Raw genomic sequence first — 24,006 nt, forward strand, 5'->3', positions numbered from 1 at the left:
TGGAATATATAATTGTCTTTCCCTTTTTATTCTCAAAACAATGCTGTGAGCTTGGTTAAGCCGGTGTCAGCCCTACAAAGGTCAGATCAGGCAACCAACTCTACAGAAAGACTAAAACTACACTTTATTGAGAGAGGCTATAGTAACAGAGTCTTGCAAGCCTGTTTGTGCTTTACCCTCTCCTCCCTCTTATACCCCAATGAATTGGGGGAGGGGGGATCTGCCTGAGCCTCTTTTAAATGCTATCTTGTTTCTCAGGACTTAAGAAATGTGTCAGTCCTCTTTGCTTTTATAAAGGTTCTTTCCTATTTCCCTCAAGGTCATCTCTGTGACTCGGTGATGTTTATGCTGAGTAGGGATTTAAATATGAATGTCTCCTGAGCATCTGACTTTCTAACAACTGTACAACAATGGATTAATTCCTTCTTTTATAAGTCATTTCAGCTAATTAAAAGGGGTTTACTTTACTAATATATAATGTAAGAAAAGGGTGTTTTAATAAAAATTGCATTTACACAAATATTTTTAATCTCTGCCAAGTGAAAATTTATAACCTATCAAGTCTATCTTTTAAAAAAAAGATCTAAAAAAAGATCTGGTTTCTTTCTATTTTGTCATGACAACTCTTTCTAATTTGAAACTTTACATATTATTTTAGTGTCAAAATTTAATACACTACATTGTTAGTTAATATCAAGTTTGGTTCCATGGTTTTCCTTTGTATTGACCATCCAGAACGTCATACAATAATTAAATGGTCAATTTTCTAAATATAACATTCTTTGGAAAAATATGTATTTGCTCAGAAGGCATTTGAGATGCCTTTGATTAAAATAAAAGATTAATATCTGTGATTGACCTTTCTTTTCTTTTTTTAATTTAGAATTTACAGAAAACACTGAAATATTGAAAACAAAAATGGCAGAGCTTAGGTTATATTGTGACCTCCTGGTTCAGCAAGTAGAAAAAATTAAAGCAGCTACTAGTTCTCATGTTCAGGTAATATGAACTGGAAAAGGTCTCCCCTTGTCAAAAGTATTAGAGCTGAGATGTTTGTATAGGACTTCAGTGATAGGCATCCCATGGAGAGAATTTGCAAGAAGATATGTTTCATTCAGAGTATGTCATTGTAATTCTTTGCTCTAGTAGCAGGCTTTTCTTTTTTTAAAGAAACATGTGATTAAAATTTCATTGTAGCTTCTATACAGCATCTAGTATTTGGCTTTGAAATAGAATTCAGGCCCTCCAAAAGCAGATTAGCCTGGCTCTTTTGATTTTCTGAGTCACAGTTTTCAGATCACCATGAACTGTATCTGCGTGCGTGTTTGTTAGTTGATTTTAACACACACATAATATGGAAGTGGTAAGAAATCTATACCTGGGTGCATTCTGTGCAATAGGATGCTTGATAGGTGCTTGATATATATCTCTAAAATGTATCAAAGGCCTTCTTTTGTTAGGCTGCAGAGAATTGGACAGGACATCAGTCTTATCGTGTTTGTTAATCAGTACCTATCATGTTTGGTTAGAAGTAACAGTAAGTGTACTCTTGGAAGAGATAAGCCATGTACATTCCTCTTATTCACATTATTCATGCAAGTGGTCATTACATATAGAATGAATTTGGATGTGAGAGATTGCCCTGCCCTATTGCCCAGTTAAATGGAAAGGCAAATAGGCAAGAGACATCCTGACAGCTCACATTGGCAGAATTCTTCCACAGATGTAGAAGCTCCTGAGTTTTCCCATGTAGCCTCAGATCTATCTAGATAACAAGGTCTAGGTTAAAAACATTATGTGTCCTGACAGTCAACAGTGCAGCCTGAGTCATTCTTCTTGCTTTTAATGAACCTTCAGTGCCAAGTTCAATATCAGAGATCAGCCTGGGCACTTTGGTGTCAGGAAGACTGACAAATAAACGTGAGAGTTTGGGTCTTTTTGGTGGAGGCATCATTACTTTGGAATACTCTTAAAATTGTTTAAGGTCTTCCTTTGGGTACATCCCCCATGAGAGACAGATGTCAACAAAAAATTCCTAAGAAGTTTTGCCTGCCATTACTTGTCAGATGGAAGGGAAAACACTTGTTTTTTCCCAGGCATTTTTAAAATTAAAATCAAATTAATGATGTTTTATTATTGATCTGCTTTGGAACTCCATGTCCTCCAGAGCGGTTAAACTTATTTTAGTTGAACATTTATCCCTAGATAGCACCTATATTCCCAAACTAGAAAAATCTACTCTAGCTTTTTTTTTTTTTTTTTAAATACAGCTTTCATTGCTGTACTTTTATTTAATTGCAAACTATCCTGGAATTTAAGTAATGAAGGACAGTTAATTAAGGTGCTAAATAAATAAATATTTAGCATATGCATGTAATCTGAGCTGGAAAAAATGAATTCTGATATTGAAGATTTGCAATTGGGATAATGATGGTGGCAAGTTGGCAAGCCATAAAAACTGGGTAATGCTTGAAAAGTAAATGAATTTCCAATTTTGCAGCATGGAATTAATATGGGAGCATTACTGAACTCCAGCTGTACTACATTCCTGAAGACCCTTGAAGAATGTATGCAGATTGCAAACGCTGCCTTTTCTTCTGAATTGCTTCAGTGTACTCCAGGTGGAAATTCAGTTATTCACAAATTAAACAAGGTAAGCTTATACAACCTCAGATGCTACAAAGTGGTCTATGAATTGGCAACGTATGGTTGCATCTAGTTCTCAACCTTCTTTTTGTGACTGCTGAAAGCTCCCAGAAATCATAGTGACATTGCTCAGCTTAAACTACTGAACAACAAAGGGACCGCTTTTTGCCAATCTGCAGTGGGAAGCAAAGCAAAAATGGTGTGCAAGTCATCAGATAGACCTAACACAAGTGAAAGAGTTTTCAAACCTCTTTCCAAGCCACAGTAAATGGCTCCCTCCAAATTCTAGCCGCCTCTACTAATATTATGTCATGTAGCAGCAGCTTTCCATCTGAGAAAACACCATTGTAGTAAACAAGTACTGTGTAGGCCTCAGCTGCCGAGAGGGTAACTGTTCCTAGTATAACAACCATTCCAGGGGTCAGCTAGTTGTTCACAGAATGAGCAATTCCAAATGCATGTGTAATCAAATGGGATGGTTTTTGGCTCGAGACATACACAGTCTGGAAAAAACAGAACTCAGGCTTACAAACTGATTTTTTTTTTGGCAAGAAAGCCTGTTGGAATAGGTCTACTCTTTTGTAGAAAAAGGCATTAAGGAAACAAATTTTAAAAATGAAGGGGAAATTTGTTAAGAGACTATGAATTTTTAACATGTTACAAATATGGTTTGTTCATAAGATTTTTTTTTAACCTGCATTTCAGTGTCAGTGTTAGAAAAACCAGTTACCAAGCATATTTCTCAAGGGCTGCTTCTGGTGTGCTCTGCAATATTTCAGAAGCATACAGATGTGGTTTTGAACTTTCTTCTTGCTCAGCGTTGTTCATGAACTGAATACTGGGATGAAATGTGCAGTACAGGATTTGTTTCCTTCTGTAATATGTCGTGTGAGTTTTGCTGGTTTATGCCTTTGCCATCATGGTAGTCTGCTGGTACTATGTGACTTCCGTCAGCCTCAAATGACATGACTAAAGGTCGTTTAGGGTAGCAACAAACTTTAGAGTCAGCAGCCTCTAAAGGACCTCAAATAGTTCATATTTAGAACATTCTTTTTTCATAGATCTCTCAATATTTAAAGCAGTGTACAAGATAAAAGAAATCATGTTTAGAAAATCAATGGCATATCATTGTCAGACATTAAAAATATAAGCAAAACATAAGGAGTAGTACAAGATTCCAAACTGGAACACAAAATCATTGAGATAAAAAGGCACTGCAGTAAACTTATCTATACCTCTCAACTAGTATTTAATGTTGTAAGGTCTACCCAGACTGTTGTATTCCAGAATTAATATTTTAGTTATATGAGATGCCTTTGTCTTTTCTTCTTGACTTGGGGCTGCTGAAGATTGCTATTTGTGTGTAGTGTATCATTAGCATGAATTTTAGGTTTGCTTAGCTTAGTTCTTTCCTCTTTATTCATTAGACTAAATTCATTATAGTGTTTATGTATAACATTGTGTTTTAATTTCTTCCATATTTTGATATACTTAAGGTAGAATACTGAACCCTGAAGAATGTTGCCAATGCTGTGAACTCATGGCCAATCTTTTTTTTTTTTTTGTAGCTGAAACTTCCTACCATACTTAGCCGCGGTGTAACAGAAAGGTACAACTTATTTTTTCTCCATTCAGTTGCAGAGTTTTTCAGTGTCTAATCTTTTTGTGGTGAACCCAGCCCTTTATCACTGTTAGCAATAACAGGGAGAAAGCTATTGCAAAGAATACTGTTTTTCTTGTATATGTTTTAATCAGGTGAGATTACTAAAATCTCTCAAGATATCAAACATCTAGAAGGCCACAAGATCCTTCCAACTTCCTTTTTTTAAATGACCAGAGATCTCTACTCCTTTTGAACTCTGTTGATACAAAAATATTGAATTTAGGCCCAAATCCATCCAAATAACTTGTCTTACATTGCTGTATATTCTTTCATCCTTGCCACTGGACAATGTTAAAATGGGTACTCTTATTTAAAAGATAAATAAAGAAGTAAATGCATATTAACATGCTATAAAATCCATACTGCACCTATACAGCCATGTGCTTCTGGTGTCCATATTTCAAGTTGAAGAGTTATATGCTAAACAGTTAAAATTTATATGTCCGCATTTATATGTATTTAATTTATTTAATTTATATGTATTTATGTTTTAAGAGATAAAATCTAATTTTTCGGTTGTTAGGGTAGGGGGAATGAACTCCAACCAGAGAGCCAGTAGTGAGAGTTTCACTTTCTAGAGATGCAGATGCAGCTGCTGGATCAAAAAAGTGAACTCTGTTCAAAAATCTAATATTATGAATTATCATGGAAAAGAAGGCGAGAACATTATGTAAGTCAAGCATTAATTTTAAGTATTAATTTGGCTTTCCCTTTTTTTCTTTCATTCTTCCCAGGAAAATGGAACTAAAGAACTGTGAAAATGGATCTATTTATAAAAATATCACCCTTCCTGAAAAAACTCTGATTGAGAAACCAACCCCTGCACCCCTGAAGATAAGTGAAATGGAAGGTAAGAAAAATATTGGGGTAAATATATAAAAGAGAGCCAGTTTGATGTAGTGATTAAAGACACCAGGCTAGAAACCAGGAGCCTGTGAGTTCTAGTCCTGCCTTAGGCATGAAGCCAACTGGATGACTTTGGCCCAGTTATTATCTCTCAGTCCTAGGAACCGGGCAATGGCAAACCCCTTCTGAAAATGCCAAGAAAAATACTTGGACTTGTCCAGATAGTTGCCCAGAGTGAAGGGTGACTTGAAGGCACCTCAAAAGAACCCAACCAAACCGAAAAACATAAAGATATTTATTCAAAGTTATATTGAATTAATTGATTATGTGCCATCAAATCATCACTGAACCCTTAGCGACCAGATAGTTTTTCTCCATGACAATCTGTCCCTAACCTAGTCTTTCAGGTCTTCCAATGGTGCACTCATTGCCACTGTAACTGAGTCTATCCACCTTGCTGCTAGTTGTCCTCTTCCTTCCACATTTCCCAGAATTAGAGCCTTCTCTAAAGAGCTAGGTCTTCACAGAATGTGTCCAAAGTAGGATAATTTGGGCCTGGCCATTTGCGCCCTGAGTGAGAACTCTGGGTTGATTTGTCTGATGATCCATTTGTTTGTTTTCTTGGCTGTCCACTGTATTTTCAGGAGTCTTCTCCAACACCAAAGTTCAAAAGCATCAATATTCTTCCTATCCTGCTTCAGAGTTATAAGGAAGGAATAAATTGTGTTTAATTATAGAAGTTATTGCTGTTTTAATTAGCATGCACTGTAGCATGCACTATGTAGCAAAGAAGATATCATGCACAGCAATTCTTACAATTTAATTTCAGGGGTTAGATTATTTAATCCAAGGACCAGTGTATATTCCTGGCAAAAGAGAAATGGAGAGACCTAGTCTTCTTCTCTTTCCTCTGTTCTCCAAAGAGCTTAGACCAATGTACATAATTCACTTTCCTTCATTCTCTTTTCTTTCCTCATGGTTTTGTTAAGTAGATTTGGGTAAAGAGATAAGAATCCAACTGTTGTTCTTCCTAGTCTAACATGTTAACCCAGGAAAAGGGAACTGTGCTGATGAGGCCTATTCCTTCTCCTCTGTCTGACCTATAAACCTTGATTTAAGCCCTGCTCCCATTAATAATCTTGCAATCCCTTTCTCGTCCATTCTTCTTCTCTGTTTTTGTACCATCCCATCATCCAGCCACAGTGTGAACATCACTAAGGAGACAGGAGTAAGGCTGATCTATTAACTATTTGCTATGGGGGACCAATCTAGATTCTGACAAATTTTCATTCAAATTTCTAGTAAAAAATCTGCAAGAAAATTCACTAAACTTATGAAGTGTCTGAAAGCTACTTCTGTCATTTTTTAAACTTTTTAAAAGCCCAGATTACTCTATTTCTAAGGGAATTTCTCCCTTAACACATCATATACTGGCCATGTATCACAGAGTTTTGCAACAGTGCAAAGCCCCAGGAGAGAAGACTCTGCTTTTAAAGAATTGGGCATCTTTTATGGGAGCTCCCCTCCTGTAAAACTGTTTGCACCCCAAGATAAGGCTGGCTGATATTCTCATGGTCTTCTGGAAACTGATGAAAACCTTGCTCCTCAATAATGCTTTTGAGTGTTGAGTATGTAATGCCATGATTGGTTTAATCATTATAGTAATTCAGAGAATTAATGTAATTCTCTATTGTTTATTATTGTCCCTAAAGATAATGGATTGTATATAGTGACCTAAAATGAAATGACCCATGAGTTCAATTCCTGATAAAAGATCTGTGAATTGAAATTTACGCTACATTATAATCTTAAAGAGAATTTTTGTAAAATGATGTGCCATTAGTATATGTCACCAGAGAAATTGTCTAGAATGTATAAAGGCACTTCAGATTTATGTTGGAAATGCGAACAACAAGAAGGGACATTTTCTCATGTTTGGTGGATGTGTCAAAAAGCTAGAAAATTCTGGATTCAAATGTACACACTGATTCAGAGGATTTTAAAAATTAATATACAATTGAGACCATAGGTTTTTCTTTTGGGATTGGTGGACAAACAGTTGGAGAAAAGTCATGGAACTTTGTTTTTGTACATGATAACTGCAGCGAGATTATTGTATGCACAAAGAGGGAAAGATTCGGCATTACCCACAATGGAGGAATGGTTGGTGAAGATGATGGGGCTTGCTGAGATGGTTAAATTGACTTCTTTGATCAGAGAAAAGACAATATCTATGTTTATTGCTGACTGGAAACCTCTTATGGACTTTCTGCATAAAACAGAAAAAAATAACTTATGGTTTATAATTTTGATGATCAGATAGGATAGATTATAGAAAGAAGATAGTTATGTTGTAACCATAGAGTAAGAGGTAAATTTATAATTATAACTGCTGTAAAGAAGATCAGAAGCTATTTCTGTTATCTTTTATCTTTTTTATTTTTCTTTTACTTTTTTTCCTTTCTTGACCTTTTAGCTTTCTCTTTGATTCTTTTCTTTTTCTCACTTTATATTAGTTTGTATTAGTTTTTATCTTCCTTTTTAAAAATCTTTAATAAAAATTATATATATATAAAAAAAGAAAGATCAGTGGCTACATATGCCTGATGGGTCCCAAACTGTCACGTACTGCCTCTGGCGGTCAATATATTTATATATATATTATCTGTAACTCCCTAGAGTCTATTAAGGATTGAGACAGGGATAAATCTAATCAACCCACCAATCAAGGAGAGTTGAGTTTAGAAAAAGCACACAATTTCTTTCCACCGCTTGCAATATTTTCTTCAGGGAAGGGCCCCTATTTCTTCTCAGGAGGATTTATGGAGGAATTCTTTCATATCTAGAATTCTGAGTTTAGTACAGTGTATGTATGAGCTCAGTCTTGTATGATATCTTGCAATATGCTTTTCATTCTGTGGCTCTCCTGCTGGTGCCAGGTCAGGAAGGCTGATAAGACAAATCTGAAGGCAAAAAGTAGAAGGAGGGATGAGAGACAGAGAAAAAATAAAGGTGTAGAAAGAGAGTTGAAGGAGTGGATATGTATTTGTGAAGAGATGTGTCATCCCTCTCTGTATATAACCAAACAGAATATGGGGTTAGATAGCTCTGTGTGAGTGCATGTAAATGAGGGGTATGTCATTTGGGCTGTAAGGTTCTGAAGAAATTATCTCTAAGGGAGAGAGGCACTAGAGAGTTAAATTAGAGTGTAAGGGTATAGATGCTGCTGAAATTTGGCTTGTTCATTCTCCCTTTGTTTGAACATTTATTTATGGATTTGCTAACTAACTAAATGATAATGCATCTCCAGCTTTGCTACCCAGATACTGCACATACAGAATCCACTCTGGTCTTTCTAATATTAATATTATTATAAGTCATATTTTCCACATTAGTCTCCACACCATTTAAAGATTTTTGTTTCTTTAAATCTAAGGTGGCCACAGTAAAGATGGAGAAAACAAGCTGCTGCCACAAGGGAACAATCAAGACAACAAACCTTTAGAGCCTTTAGCAGAATCTGTAAACAGATCAACAGACAAAGACTTTCCTACTTTCTTCAGTGCTATGAACTATAGGTAATGTGCCACCTGGATGAAGCGTGCCCCCAAAACCTTAATTAATGGAATTCAGTCCAGAGCAGCATGAAATTCAGTGAATATACACTGAATTTGCCAGTTACATGCTTGCTTAATATAGTTTATGACGGAGGAAAAGCTAGTAAATATTTACTGTTGGTTTTGAAATAGGATTCAGGGTGGAATTATTTTCGTCACTATCTCAGAATTGACTTGGGGATTCTTCATGTTCTGTATGCATTCTTCTCCAAAGATTTAGTGATATCAAGCTTTTTGAGGATGGAGGAATACCAACAGAAGAATTTCTGAAATCTTGTTATGAAATAGTTCCAGTCTTGGGTAAGTATGATTGCTGGGTTTCTCCATAACATTTACTGTATATGAATATCTCTGTTTGGGCAATTTTGGATGGATGAAAGTAAAAACTGGGTCGTAGAACAAATTCTGTAGTTTGTAGGTGGGTAGTCCTTAGTTATCTTCAGTGTCAGTTGGTGGCATTAGGCTCTGCCAGAGGAATTCAGTAGGGAAAGTATGTCTTTTTCATGATAGACAGGAAGATAGAGAATTATTTGAGAAGCTGTGGATTAGGGGCATTGGTGGCAGGAAAGCATCTTGAGAATGAGAATAATGAGCTTGATTAAAGGGATTTTTTAGGCAGGTGACAGCAGATTTTTTTTTTCCTGAAGGATGTCTTGGCATGTATGATGTCTGAAATGAGCCTTAAACAAAAGTACATCGTTGAAGGGTTGTTTTTTTTTTAAATCTGCGCTCAGTTGTTACCAACTCTGCAGTGACTGCTTGGACGTTGCAGTTTTCAAGGCAATTGTTTCGGAAGTGGTTTGCCAGAGCCTCCTTCCTAGAGCAGAGCCCAGCTGGCGAGCGCAGGAGGCGGGGTTTCCGTTGCTTTGTGCCCTTTTTGGGTGCGCGCGGTTTTTCGTGCTTACCGGCAACTGCTCCCAACTCCTTTTTGCAAGGCACCACCAGCATTTTTCCTCCCACCGGAGTGAGAGTACCCATTTATCTACTCACGTGAGTTTTCGACCTGTTGGGTTGACAGGAACTGGGGAGGAAACAGGCGCTCACCCTGCTAACGCGAAGGCTGGACTCGAACCGCTGAAGCGTCAACCATTTCTGGCCAGCAACTTTCAGCGTCATTAAGCCGCTGTGCCACCGCGTCCCCCTGGTTGAAGGTTACAAGTAGGCAATTGTAGAGTAAGGGTCTAACTGGGTGAGACAAAATAGCTTCATTAGGGAAAAGAGACAGTTTTTTATCCATTTCCTTTGGAATAAGCAATCTGAATAGACACATAGAGCTCTATGCAAAAGTTTCATTACTTGGATTTCACTTGGCTCTTGCTTTATTTCCATGGAACTCTGTTTTCTCCATAGTGGTTCTTTTTTGGGGGGGCAGGGGAATGCTTCCTTCTATCCAGGTATGAAATAGATCAAGATCCATAGCACCATGATCTTGAGTTGTCTGAAAGGTTGACTTCAATAAATTATTTCAGAGTGTAATTGAGAAACTGCTAAATATTTAGCTCATTTTGACCAGTTTCGATCTCTTACACATCTCCACTACTTTAGCTTGAGTTTTATAGGGAAAATTTTATGAACAACTGTCAGTGGCTTGAGATGACCTTCCAAAATGGCTCTAAATGTGCGTAGTGTCCATGACATTTCTAAAGCCATTGCTCTAGGAAGCCTGCAAAGCATGTAAATGCTAAGTGTTATCATGAAGACACTTCCCCTCAGCTGCCAGTGGGGAAAGCCAGTGAAATGCTTCAGATGTTTATGATGAAAGACTTAGAAATATCTTGTAAAGACCATAAGTCAATTCAAGCATCTTACTAAACAGTGAATGTGTCTGGTGACTTTTAAATGGCCTTTTTTAGGACTTGAGATAGATTTCAGTATCGTAACTTATCATTACAGTATAGTAACTCACTTAACAACAACTTGTTCAGTGACTGTTCAAACTTACAATGGCACTGAATGAATGATGCTTATGAGTGGTCCTCATACTTACAACAGTTGTATCATCCTGCAATCACATGATCATGATCTGGGCACTTGACACCCAGCTCCCAATTATGACATCTCAGCATCCTGTGGTCACATGATTGCCATTTGTGACCTTCTTTGCCAGCTTCTGACAAGCAAAGTCAATGGGGAAACCAGCAGGAGGTCCCAAACGGTGACCGCGTGACCTTGTGGTTAACAACATCATGGGATTTGCTTAACAATGGCAACCGAAGTGCCAGAATTTCCATCACTAAGTGACATGGTCACATGACATTGGACTTCATGACTGCATCGCTTATCAACTGAAATTCCCATCCCAATTACTGTGATTAAATGAGGACTACCTGTACTTTTCTCAAAAATTATGCCTGAATCTGGGGCCAATACTTTGCATCCAACATAGGTGCTTTGGAAATAGTTTGCAACTTTAGCACCATTTGGGGGTGAAAAGTTTCTTTAACAATAATAATTTCCTCCTATACATTATTTTAAAAAATGAGATCAGTGAATTTAGAACAATTATGTCAGAGTTTTGGAAAGAAGAAGCAGGCCAGAAGATTTATGATATCAGAAAATCAGATGAGTTATATTCTATGATGTCTCTCTGTTTGGGGAGACAATATCTGACAGCAAAAATGATTCTCCCTCCACCTGTCTGCATGGGGGAGGAGGGAGAAGGGAAGTTCTGATGCACAAGTAGAATTCCACTTGTGTAATATCATATGTGGCCCAAGGATGATATCCTTCCTGCTCTTTTGTGCTAAATCAGGATTTTGTAGACAGCAATTAAAAAGGATGTTGAAGCATCCAAAATCTTGCAAAAGGCAATGTTTTCTTTCTTCTAGACAAACTTGGGTCCACCGTCTTTGCTCCTGTTAAAATGGATTTTGAAGGAAACATAAAGGTAATAGAATCAATTTAACATTCAGTAGCCAATGATATCATAACTCATAGCATCATAGAGCTGAAAGGAACCATTTAGACTACCTTGTCCTGGAGTTGAAAATAAAGTAACTCTGGCAAAGATCTCTCCATCCTCTGCTGGAAATGTCCAGTGAAGGAGAGCCCACCACCTCCCAGGTACTTAGTTCAGTGATCAAACTGCTGTTAGTATTAGGCAGGTTTTTGTAACTTTCATTGGAATCTGCCTTCCTGTAACTTCAGATTATTCTCCCATGTTTTGCATACTTGGACACTAGAAAATAGGCTATAGCTTTGTTTTATATGGCAACCTTCATGTACTTAAAGAGAGGTATTGTATCCCCTCACAGGGCCCTTCTACGCTTACTTTCTGGGCTGCTGGCTTTGCTACCTCATTGCAAAGCAGCTTTCTCACACTGTCATATGAGGGTCCATAAAACTACTTGTTTCAGTGGGCCAGTGAGAGAATCCCAGTCAGGAGGCAGAGAGTGTTCTAGTCCCATCCCAATTCTTTTCCGTATACCATTAAAAAAGAAGCCAGCCACTATGGGGCAGGGAAGGAGCCAGGGAGAAGCCATGACACCTTGGCTTCTGAAGAGAGGTAGAAATCTTGACAAAGATGAAGTTCCTGTCAGTGAGAAGCCACCTTGCCCTTCAGCTCCAGAGAAAATGCTACAGAAGGGTTTCATCTGGATTGAAAGCTCTGAAAGTTCTCAAAATCCAAAAATGGAGACTTGCAAGGACAGTTGTTGCCTGTAGAAGACTCTTCTGTTACCTTTCCTCAAGGCTGAAATGTATTCCATTATCTCTGTCTCTCCATATAGGACTTAGTTTCTAATCTGCTGATTGTCATTTTATTTATTTATTTATTTTCTCCCCCACCCATCTCCCCCCAATGTGGGACTCTGGGCGACTTACACAAAACATTAAAACCATAAATACATATAAATACATAAAACATCAAAATTTTAAAAACATTACTAAAAAAGAGGAAAAGGAGAGTCCAAGAAGATGAAGAATCTGGGGCAGAAGACAGCAGGCCTCTATGGGGCTAGCCATCCCCACGCTTGAAGTTGCATTTAGCATTTTTCAAAGAGGAATAGATGCAGGAATATCCTCCCCTGCCCTGTGCTTTTCAGAGAAGGAGAAAAACTACTGTTGGAAGGAATCTCCAGCTGAATTGCATATTTAGAGTTTAAGAAAACATCATCCATTTGGGCAGAATAACTTGGGGATTACATTAACTCAGTGCCATGCTACTTGCAATGATGATTGACTGATATTACTTCAGTCTTTGGTCCTTTATTAAAATCTCATTGGGGCTTTGGGCAATCTGATACTTACAAGACAAAGCAACCATCAGACTTAATGAATAGCAATTACTTATGCAATGTGCAGTATGAAGAACACTATTATTTTTTTAAAAAAGAAAGCTCACTGGGATAATTGGAGAGATAACCCAATTTATCTGGAGGGCATCTGGTTGAGGAAGGTTGATTTAATATGTAGAACAAATTCAGCTGTGCTGGAGCCGCAAATCCACAACATATTCATATGTAACATCATTCCTATACAATATTCCCTCCCAAACCTGGGTATGCATAGCTTATGTGTTCGCAATGTATTTAAAGCACCCAGTGAAGTAGATTTTGGCCTATGAATTTTTATGCCCTAAACACAGAATATTTCCTATTGGGTCAGATTAGAAGGTTAACTTCTTTCACCTACTGACCAAAACCAGATGGTTCCCCTAATGTTAGCATGATTCTGTATGACTTCGCATAGCTGGAGGCCATGAAAAGTGAGCAGTTCAACAATCAACACAAAATGATAACTGAAAATACTAATACTATAATATAATGATACAGTATAGTACTACACATAGGGAAGAGCATCAGCTAAGATTGCAAGCAGCAGCCTTATTCAGTCCCTATTGGGGTATCCACAGAGAGCGTCAAAAGAGTCAAGATGGTGGCCACACAATTGAAGCTCCACACCTTTTTTATGTACGCTATATCTGCAATGTACATTAGAAAGGTGCAAACTTGAATCACCCAGCCACCATCTTTTTTTTTTCTACATGCACCCCCTTTGTGGAGACCCCTGCTCTTCCTCTATTTTCTCCAGTGTGCTTTGCCATGTTCTTTCTAGCTCACTAGCTTTTTCCTGAGCTAAAAAGCTTCAGATCCTGTGTTCTTTGTAATGAACTTCTCCAGCTCCTGGATCTTGTGAGTCTAGAGGCATGCAATATTTGGATCAGAGCTTGACAAAAATGCTTCATATCTGTCATGGGCACCCTCCTGCACCTGTTGGCTGTCCCCACAATGAATCCAATGCACCCTTGCCTGTTTTAGATCCAAGTACTGTGAATCTCTCAATCTCACCATTAAATTAAGTAAAGGTGCTAGGATACCAGGAGACTTATGTCTTTAAAGTTTTTTTTTTCTTCATTTGCTAAAAAGGCTAAAACATATGTTTGGGATCTCTGCTCCTTTCAGAAAATAAATCAGAAATACATAACCAACAAAGATGACTTCTGTACCCTTCAGAAAATTGTCCTTCATGAATTGAGCACTGAAGTGGCCCAGATTCGACACTCAGCTACACAGGCCCTCCTCTGGCTTAAAAGGTCAGTTCTCTGATTGGGGGTGACTGAGATTGCTTCCATGGTGAACCAATAGCGAGGACTTGCCTTTTCTCTAAAATCCATAAATAATGTTTATCACATTACAGAGGAGGGATGGCCCTGAAACCAGATCAGCAGGAGCTATGAAATCTCAGATTTCTGAGATAATCATTGTCTAATTAAAAGCAGACTACAGACTTTCAGATTCAGCTGTAAACTTAAGCCATGATGTCCCCTGACATGATTTTGTCGTCTTCTTTTTTTTTTCACTACCGTATCCTAAATGTTCAAGAGAGTGGTTTGATTTGTAAAGTTTCAATACTACTTCACTTGTGGGTAGAAGAACTGTGAAGCAAATTTACAGGACAAAGTGTTTAGTCTTAGCTTATTAAATGTAAATGTCCAAGGGGTGTCTACTGCTGATATTAGATAACTGCATGCATAGAACAATATAGGGATATAGAACAATATAGGAATATAGAACAATATATTCCTCAACCTTGGCAACTTTAAGACAGGTGGACTTCAACTTCAAGGCTGGCTGGGGAATTCTGGGAGTTGAAGTCCACCCGTCTTAAAGTTGCCAAGGTTGAGGAACCCTGATATAGGGGCATTGAGTCTGCACACTGGACTTGTTAACAACTTGTCACAGCAATAGTGACCTTTACTGTTCTTAACGTTTTTGAAAAGACTGCCTGCATTCTAGAAAGAGTTTTGCTCTGTTGCAGACATCTGAGATATTTTGAGAAACATTTTAAGAGTAAGGGAAAAAGCTTCAGCCACCTCATGTGATGAATTAGAAAAACAAAAAATGCCACTGCTCCCTGATAATTTTGAGATCGTTTTCTGACACCCTGGAAATAGCTGGAGAAATGTCCTTGATTTTACAAGAACCAATTTGTGCAATTGGAAGCAGATGTTCTTTAGGGATTTTTTTTCCAGGGAGGTTTGTTTGAGACAATTCATTTGATGAAACCAATCATAGCAACTGTTTTTATCACAATTAGTTGCCAGTATTTGCAATTTAATAATCAGTGCTTGTTTTCAAAAGTAGCAGTAATTGATATATACGGAATTCATAGATATGGGCTCTGGAAAGCCTGTTAGGCATCTTTCAATGGATGTGCGAAAAGGACTGAAATAGCATCGTAAAACTGAACCCCAGAGGTACAAAGGGGCTGGCTATGGGACACTCACATACCTTGACTTTGTCTTTGTAAAATGAATGGAATGTTTTGAGAGATGGTAATACATACCTTGTTTATTACAAACAGAGGTTTAAAATTTTTGAAGGAGTTCTTGACAGAACTAAAGAACGGAGAGAAAAACATCCAAATGGCGCTGAGTAAGTATGGAATATTTTGTGGAATCTTACAAATGCCAGGACTTTGGGAAAGAAAAACAAAGAAATCTGTCCTGTCATTGTTTTTGCTTGGATTACATGTACTGAGTAAGAGGCAAAGCTTAGAGTGAAAAACAAACCTAACTTTTCACGCCTGAAAAAATGTCACGCTTAGGAAGTTTTTGCATGAAGAAGAAATCTGTTTCTTTTTGGCTACTTCTGATCTGAATGCGGTATCACGCAACTTCTTTCCTTTCTCTTTGCAGATAATGCATATGGCAGAACATTACGACAGTACCACGGCTGGGTTGTACGAGGTGTTTTTGCGGTGAGTCCTCCCTGCTTTCCAAAGCAAAGAGTGAAGGTGGAAATGACTCACTGCTTCCAAATGCCTGATCCTGCTGGCCAGGCAGGAAATATTTCCTTTGGCTGCATTAGTGGCAGTTGTTTTTCCCCCTGTATTGGTCCTAGTAGGGAAAATATTGAATACACCTAGTGTAGGCCAACATAATTGAGGGGTCTGATGCTGAATGAACGGTTTCATGGGAAGAACATCTAAGGCTGTCTTTTGCCCCATCCTCAGTTCTGAAGCATCTATTCCAGGTCCTTTAGAGCCCATGGAGTTTGCTTTGGGCCAGAGATGTGCAGTCTTTGGGGACTGAGGGTTGTGATCCAAATAGTAATGGGTCAGCATAAACTGAATGGGTCCAGTTAAAAAACTGATTTAAATTAATATGAATACACCATTATTTAACCATTTAAAATCTTTCATTGTATTTAAAATCACAGCTGAGTGTCTACTTTTGAAGGGGGTTGAGTGGGCACATGGTCACACCATCCAAATCCCCCTACTTGGTCTCTGAGCCTGGATCACTCTATTATGATTGTGATAAATATGAATATTTCTTCATTTTATGATAGGAATAGTAGCAAGAGTAGTAATAGGTTTTTACTGATTAGTCAAAGGACTATGTCACTCATGATATATCCCATATGTTACAGTTGTGGACCTTAACATTAAGATTTAAGCATTCTGTCTTTCTGATTTTTGTCTGTAAAGAAATTCACATTGTGTGTGGAAATAGCAATGGCATATCTTCTTGGAATCTTCAAATTGCTCAAGAACTTGCTAGGAATAAGGTTGTCCTTTGAAACAGTGATACAAAAGTGGCATCGTTTTTCTAGCTCTCAAGTGCAGCGCTCTTACCAATAGAAGAGAATATGTGTAGCTTAGGGTTGAACTGTGGAGTCCTTGGGGCTAGCACTGAAGATGTTACCTAGCCGGGTAATGAAACGTTTGCAAGAAAACAACCAAGCTCAGAGAACCCCAAGGACTCCACAGTGCTCTTAGCTATTGCTGTGATATTTCCACTTCACCAAAGAGTGCAGAAATCCATAGCTGTCTGGGAGGGTACTCTGGGTTGGGCTGTCTTTCTTCTTTCCCTTAGTACTTCTGGATATCAAACTGATAGCTCTCTTGGTTGTTTCATGTGAAAGATGATGCTGAACATAATGGACATTCTGGTGGTGGGGAGGGTGAGGATTGGGAAAACTTAGAGGTACATTTTTCTGTTCCTTCTGCATTTGAAGAAGCGTCACAGGAGAACCAATGAGTACAAAGCATGATTGAAAAATGTTATCTTGTTAGGTCAACCACCGTGCTGCCATTGCAACTTAGTGGCCTCTCCATGTTGAAAAGCTGATGTCAGAGAGGAACAATATAAGACTCAAAGGAATTTGGGAAATAGAGACTGCAAAACAGTTTGCATATATTTAAGCTAAGATTTAACTACACCTCTCAGTTCCTGAACTCTTGGTAACGGAGCTGCAAGTAAGTCATTGTATAGCAGTTTTTTCCAATCAGGTGCCTTCTAGCTGGGTTGAAATATGACTCTCATTATCCCAGCCAGCAATAACCTTAAACCTAGAACCTGGAACCTGGAAGGCAATGTTGGAAGTAAGAGAGAACCTCAGCCTTTTCTCCTTACAAAATAGATGTTCTGCCTGGGTGAGTGATAGATTGTTACATACACACTCTTTCCTGTGTGTTAATAATTACATCCTCCTGTTACTTTAAACTTCATGCTGGCTGGGGAATTCTGGGAGTTGAAGTCCGTACATCCTCAAGTTGCCAAGGTTGAGAAACACTACTTTAAACATTACCTTTTGATAACAAGCTTTAGAAGGCAGGCCAGATGCTCAAGCCAACTGGAAACGTGGTCTACATGTAGCCATGAGGCTTCAGATTGTAGACTTCTATACAGAGCTTATACCACTCTTAAAGAATCCATCTTTAGTTCTATTTCACTGTTATGCAGACCTAAAAATATCTTCCTTCTCCATCTGTTTTTCATCCAGTGGAAATGATTAAAAAAATCATAAAGTGGAAATTAGAAGAGACCATGCTGACATCCTTTTTTCCCCTTTTCCTGGCAGCTAGCTCTAAGAGCATCTCCCACGTATGAAGGCTTTGTGGCTGCATTGTCACTTAGAGAATGTGATAATCAAGAAGAAGCTTTTTTTAATGGAATGCAGCGGGACCTTAACATTTACTTACCAGCCATGGAAAAACAGCTCAACATCTTGGATGCACTGTACGAAGAACATGGACTGGAGTCAGATGAAGTGGTCTGATCTCAGCCGGAACAGTGCTTTGCACATTCAGGGAACGTGTCCATCAATGTAGCTACGTTGCTCTTTTCCCCAGAAAGCTGTATCTGTTTTTGTTTTTTTCCATACTTGGGAAAGGACTCCATGCTTCCTCTTTTTTTTTTAATATACAGTTTTAAAAAAATACTTGTTTTGTGTTTTAAATGCAGAGGTGCTATCTAATCTAGCTGGGTTCTGCCTATCTTTATGGCAAGATCCTTAGAGTAGATCTGTTGCTTATTTGCTGAGTAACAGGCCAAATATGGCAGTGGTTCCAATCTGAAGAGTTTAGTATTATTTAGTTGGACCATTCAGAGCTTGCTGGAGCATTCATTCCAACACAGTGAAGAGCAGAATATAGACCTGCAACTGTAAAACTCAACCAGGATATCCAAGCTACTCATCTCATTCAAATTAGGGTCTGTCTTGTAAGGGATTAGTATCACAACTACCTCTACTGCTCTCCCTTCCTTTGCTGAATTCATCATTGAATTCTGAAAGTTAGCTGTACCTATTAAGGGAGCTGCAGCAATGAATCAACTCCATTCTAGTTATAGGAATGATAGATGAGCTCTTAATAGCACTTACTTCTTCTGTCCCAAAGTGGTGTTTTAATGCTGTGCCAGGAACACTAGGAAAAAAATGTGTCAGTTTTGATTCTGACTCTCTGCCCTGTGCCATAGTTGGTCCTGGTCCTTTCCAGTGCAAATAACCAAATGGCCATGGACTCTAGGACTGGAAATACATACCTAACATCATATAATGCAGGAGTGCTCTAAGTCTTGAACTGACTGATTTGGATTGAGCAGAACTTGGAAAACTGGCATTGCAGTTGTTATAGTTTTCATATTAGAAGCCTACATTCTGTGTCTTTGTCTAGCGCTACCAAATCTGAATTACAAGGGCTAGATTTAGAACACAATGAGAATTAAGGAGTTGGTAATCAGTCCATAAAAGTGGGAAGCCTTTAGCATTCTACATAGGCTGGGTCATCTATAAGAATGTGCTTAAAGCAAACTTAGGGCACTCTGGCATCTTTAGGATATAAATTATTAGGAACTGTTAGTTAGACATTTCAAAGAAAACTTTGGCATTCTAGAATTAGGAAACTAAAATCAGTATCTGGATATAGCTGTCTGATGATCTACTTGGGTGAAAAATTGCAAATCTTTAAAATTCAGGGATATTCTGTAATTAGCTTGGCACAAATGCTGTCATTCATAAACACCTGTATTCAGGTCAATAGAATTATTGTAGAAAATTGCATTTTACCATCTTGATGAAATGCAATGATTTGATAACTCAGGAAATCCAGAGGCTTATTGTATTATTTCTTTTTTTTTAAGCATTTATATCCTGCTTTTATATTCAATATTCAAAGTAGTGAGCTTGGAATTCATTAGAGAAACATTTAGCCAATGGTCTTACATCATTTTGTGAATGATTGGTGCATGAAATCTATTCTTTTCCATCACCCATTTATATACCCATGCTCTTTTAGAAATAGTTTCTCCTTGAGGTCATGAGGCCATGTTAAAAAAGAAAAAAGGAAAACGGATGTTTCTGTGTTGAATGTACAGTACTGCAATTAGAACTTTGAGGCACTTTATAAATAATTTTTGTTAATATTCCAACTTGAGGGAATTTCCCACTTGTAAATATCATTATTCCCCTCAGAAATAATGCTTTTGTTTCAATAGAAAAAGACAAAACCATGAAATTACCTTTGTATTGAAACCGCAAAATTACCTTCCAACTTTGACATTATAGACAGTTAACAGCATTTCAAACTGGAGCAAGGGAGCATCTTTTAATTTCTTTTCTTTTTCTCACCATGTGAAATTCAAAGTGAAGGACCTCTGGATAGTTACTTTGTTTAGTTCACTGCCTACAACCAAACTGAGATTGGAAATTAATATAGTAATTGGGTGGAGCTTCAAAATGGAGGAAAAGGACTGACATCAGGTCCTTAACCCTGTTAACTTTCAGTGGCCAGAATAAGTATCTGAAGATAGCTTTTTCTTATCTTATCCTTATCCTTCTTCTTGTTCTTTTTTTCCTGTCCTTGGGGCATGAAAGGGAATTAATTACACCAGCTTGGAGACTGTCTTAGCTAAGGACTTCAAGAGTGAGGGCATTTATCAGATTTTCAGCACCCCGCCCCCCAGTGTCCCATTTCTGCTTCCTCTGTCAGATCACAGCTAATGGGAGATCTACAAAGCTTTCTGCAGACACCTTGGGACAAAGCTGGTTTGGGGGACTCCATCAGCATAAATGCCATCTTACCAGTGGGTCCTTCTCTCTTCTACCAGAATGGCCCCTGGATTGTGTTGGGGCTTTCTCATTTAAGACAACACCGAAGCATATCTATGCAGATTTAGCCTAATGATGACCTGATCAGGTGATGTGCTGTCTTCTATATGCTTGGCACCTTTTGTTAGCTTACCCATCATGCCAGCCTTGTTTGACAGGTTGGTAGTGGTGACAGTGAATGTAATTTGAACTGCAAGCTATGCACACATCTACATGTTGGGTAAGATCAGCCTGCTGTTTCAGTTGTGTATCATGTTTTGTCATTGTTTTGTATAAGCCATTTTATTACTGTTTCTTATCACTAGGCATTCTTTTACTATCATGTTCTCTTAACTAGATGGTTTTCTTACTTGATGAAGGGTCATGTAATTTGTGATGGGAATCCTTGCTTTTCCAGTGGATGTGAAATTCTGGCAGTCACCCCACAACGATATATATGCTGTAAAGTTATCGTTTTCCATATTACGGTATGTTGCCATTTCTAGACATCATGTTTTTGTCAAGCCAAATTAAGTGGGTATGTTACACAGTATATTACATTATGTGGGTTATGTCTAGTGGGTATGTTACACAGTATGTTACATTATGTGGGTTGTGATGAAAAATGCTTTTGTTCTCAGATTCTGAGAAATGTTAACTTTCTATTGGGAACTGGAAAAATAAGGATGCAGTTTTCCACTAAACAGCAGGGAAGTTTTGTGTAGGCAGCTACGTTAACTTATAATACCTCTAAACATGGATGTGACTTGCTTTACTTGGATGAAATGAATGGTAGCCCTGGTTGGTTTAAATCAGTTAATTCCTTCTCTGTTAATTACATATTCTCAGGGATTTGAGCACCAAGGCAAAAATAGCAGTCTGTATTTTAAAGGGAAGCTGATTATTCATGTAAATATACTATTTATATTTCATATCTCTGTTCTTATTATAAACTGTTTGGGACTTGGGTAACATATGAGAAAGCAATTAGGAATAGTACTGTATAAACTGCAATTGACTTGTATGATTTGCATACTGTAAATATCAAGTAGCATATAGCAAAATTGTTAGAATTTCTTCATCCCGCCCTCAGTAGGTCGAATGTATCATATTCTTTTGATAATTTGTAATGTTCCTTTTTTAAAAAATGTATCCTGAAAGCAAAATTGTCATATTATCCAATTTTCAGATTGGAGATGACAATATATCATAGCAAGTTGCAATGAAACATTATGTTATAGCTGGATTCTTAATTTAAGCATATTATTCCTTTGGGGCGGGAAATAGTAAATGCAGTATCATCATAAGAGCCATGACAAGTAACATATGCTGAATTCTGCCACCCTGGCAGTTTGTTTTATCTTTTTCATTTTGTTCAACATACTCCATGCCTTGAAAATGGACAATGGTTCTTCAGTTACTGAACTTTGAAGTACAATCCAAAGATGATGATTTCTCCCCTTATTGGAAATGACAGTACATAGAATATAATCGCATTAACATTAATAATAAACTTTGAATTTTATTGTCTCTAGCTTCCTGTAATCCAGTGATGATTTCTAGCTTCTCTAAAGCAGGTGCAGAGCTTCTAGCTCCATTGAAGCGAAGCCTGTTTTTAGAAGATCTCCATGCGTATAAAGTTCTGGCTTATGGGTTGGAATCAATCTATGTTTGTTGCACTTGGGTCCTGCTGCAATCAGTATAAAAGTTAAATGTGGCCAATTTCAGTCTTGTCCATTTTCATGGGACCTAATTACATTTAGAATTGAAGTCCTATATGCTCCGCTCTATTGAACATAGAGTTAATTCTGAGTGAACACAAATAGGATTGTCTTGTAATATAGGTTGAATTTAACCTTGCGTGCCTAGAAATAGGAACTTCCATGATGCATTCTTGCTTTGATATTACCCATCTTAGATTTGGCTCACAAGTAATCCAAAATTATCAATTTTAACATTGACTTTTCTTTTATGGGTTGTTATGGCCAGAAGGATGCACAATCCAGTTTTATCACAAGTGGCGAGAGTGCTAAGGATCCCTGAGTTGTGGAAGAATGATTCTGTACTTAATACATGGAGGAAACTAACCAAGAAAAAGAAAGAAAAAAGCTACAATATTTACGACCTGTCTTGCAAGATGGATAACAGGGTTTAAAATGTTACAGTTTTTATAGGTTTAGAGACAAGCCTGATGTAAAGCATCTATTGGTTAAATGCATGTTTCTACCTTATATAGCAAAATATTACATTGTTGCATATATGCATTCCCTAAATAGGCATTAAGAGCTGACTTGAAATGCTGAATTGTCGTTTCCCTATTTTGAAGCCCTCTTGACATGTGTATGCAATATATATGGCAGTTGTTCTCTTATACGTGACTTGCTCGTCCGGAAATAATGGTAGAGGCCTTAATTGTTCCAATTTATTGCTACATGAGTTCTGATAGTGATTGCATCAGCACAGATGGAAAGCAGCTGAGTGAGGTTTTGGAGTTGTTTTAGATTCTACTCCACCAAGTTGGTGCTCACAAGGCCAGGAGTGGCATGGATTGCTAATAGTCTGGGTTCCTTGGGTATTGCTTTGCCAGTTGAGGAGAGAAGGAGAAGGCATTGATTGAAGGAAAGAAGATAAAGGAAGGCTGGATGGGTGATGGTATGGTCAATGGTGGGCTTGTGAGATCTTGGAAATCCAGCCCCACACTGGACAGATGCTGCTACTGGGACAACCAAAACAATCAGCAGAATAGAATAGAATGGACAGCCAGATTGCCCATGCAGAATGGCAGCAAAGCCTGGCTGGACTCCAGTTTCATGCAAATCCTCCCCACAAAATCTGTGATTTTCCCCTCCCAAATTTACTTGCAACCGCCCAGGGACTCATGACCCCAGTATAAGAACACCTGGGATAAGGATATAAGTCCAGAGATACTTGCAGTGTTAGAATGTGGGACTGAAACAAGTATGGCTCATTAATATTGAATGTATTAATAGGAATGAATACAGTAGGAATGAAGTGCTGTGACAGAGAAGAAGCAGAGCTGCAGCCAGGACTGAGGATAAACTGTCTCAGCCATTTAATTCCAGAGCACAGCTATTATAGTAATAATCCTCCAAATTTCTGGTGGAGGATACTATGAAGATAAAGTTCAACTGGAAAAGAAAGCTTTTGCACAGAGTAGTTTCAATCATTGGCTGTAACTTGTGTTCAGTCAGATTAGCATAAACTGACCTTTACCCACATTCTTAACATTGTCTCACCCCATTTACTGTAATCAACTTAGATTTATATGAAAGAGCTGCATTGGTGCAGCATAGAAGGAGTGGTTGCTTAGGCATGAACATATAAATCACGTGGGGCTTCTCTGTATTCCACTAAATCACCAGGGTAGAGATGTGCAAAATTAATTGATCCAGGATATAAC

General features: G+C 38.0%; 1 protein-coding gene across 5 annotated transcripts in view; it reads left to right on the plus strand.

Annotated features, from left to right (window-relative positions):
* The window catches only part of PLEKHA8 (pleckstrin homology domain containing A8), a 158,263-nt gene that overhangs the window by 8,146 nt on the left and 126,111 nt on the right, over positions 1-24,006 (plus strand). For 2 of the 5 annotated variants that reach the window (XM_025167313.2, XM_007429255.4), the window contains exons 4-14: positions 884-999; positions 2,501-2,653; positions 4,215-4,255; positions 5,044-5,159; positions 8,592-8,733; positions 8,987-9,072; positions 11,601-11,659; positions 14,175-14,305; positions 15,577-15,647; positions 15,911-15,972; positions 18,081-22,120. In XM_025167313.2, the coding sequence (XP_025023081.2) occupies positions 884-999; positions 2,501-2,653; positions 4,215-4,255; positions 5,044-5,159; positions 8,592-8,733; positions 8,987-9,072; positions 11,601-11,659; positions 14,175-14,305; positions 15,577-15,647; positions 15,911-15,972; positions 18,081-18,278 (1,175 nt within the window). In that variant the 3' untranslated portion in view covers positions 18,279-22,120. Of the gene's footprint in view, positions 1-883; positions 1,000-2,500; positions 2,654-4,214; positions 4,256-5,043; positions 5,160-8,591; positions 8,734-8,986; positions 9,073-11,600; positions 11,660-14,174; positions 14,306-15,576; positions 15,648-15,910; positions 15,973-18,080; positions 22,121-24,006 lie in introns of those variants that run through there. The other 3 variants (XM_088150753.1, XM_088150752.1, XM_025167314.2) reach the window with 2 other exon arrangements.

The sequence above is a fragment of the Python bivittatus genome, unplaced genomic scaffold (genome assembly GCF_059951505.1).
Source record: "Python bivittatus isolate LINGU-HERP-01145 unplaced genomic scaffold, Pbiv_v1 ctg000610_np1212, whole genome shotgun sequence".
Classification (NCBI taxonomy): domain Eukaryota; kingdom Metazoa; phylum Chordata; class Lepidosauria; order Squamata; family Pythonidae; genus Python; species Python bivittatus.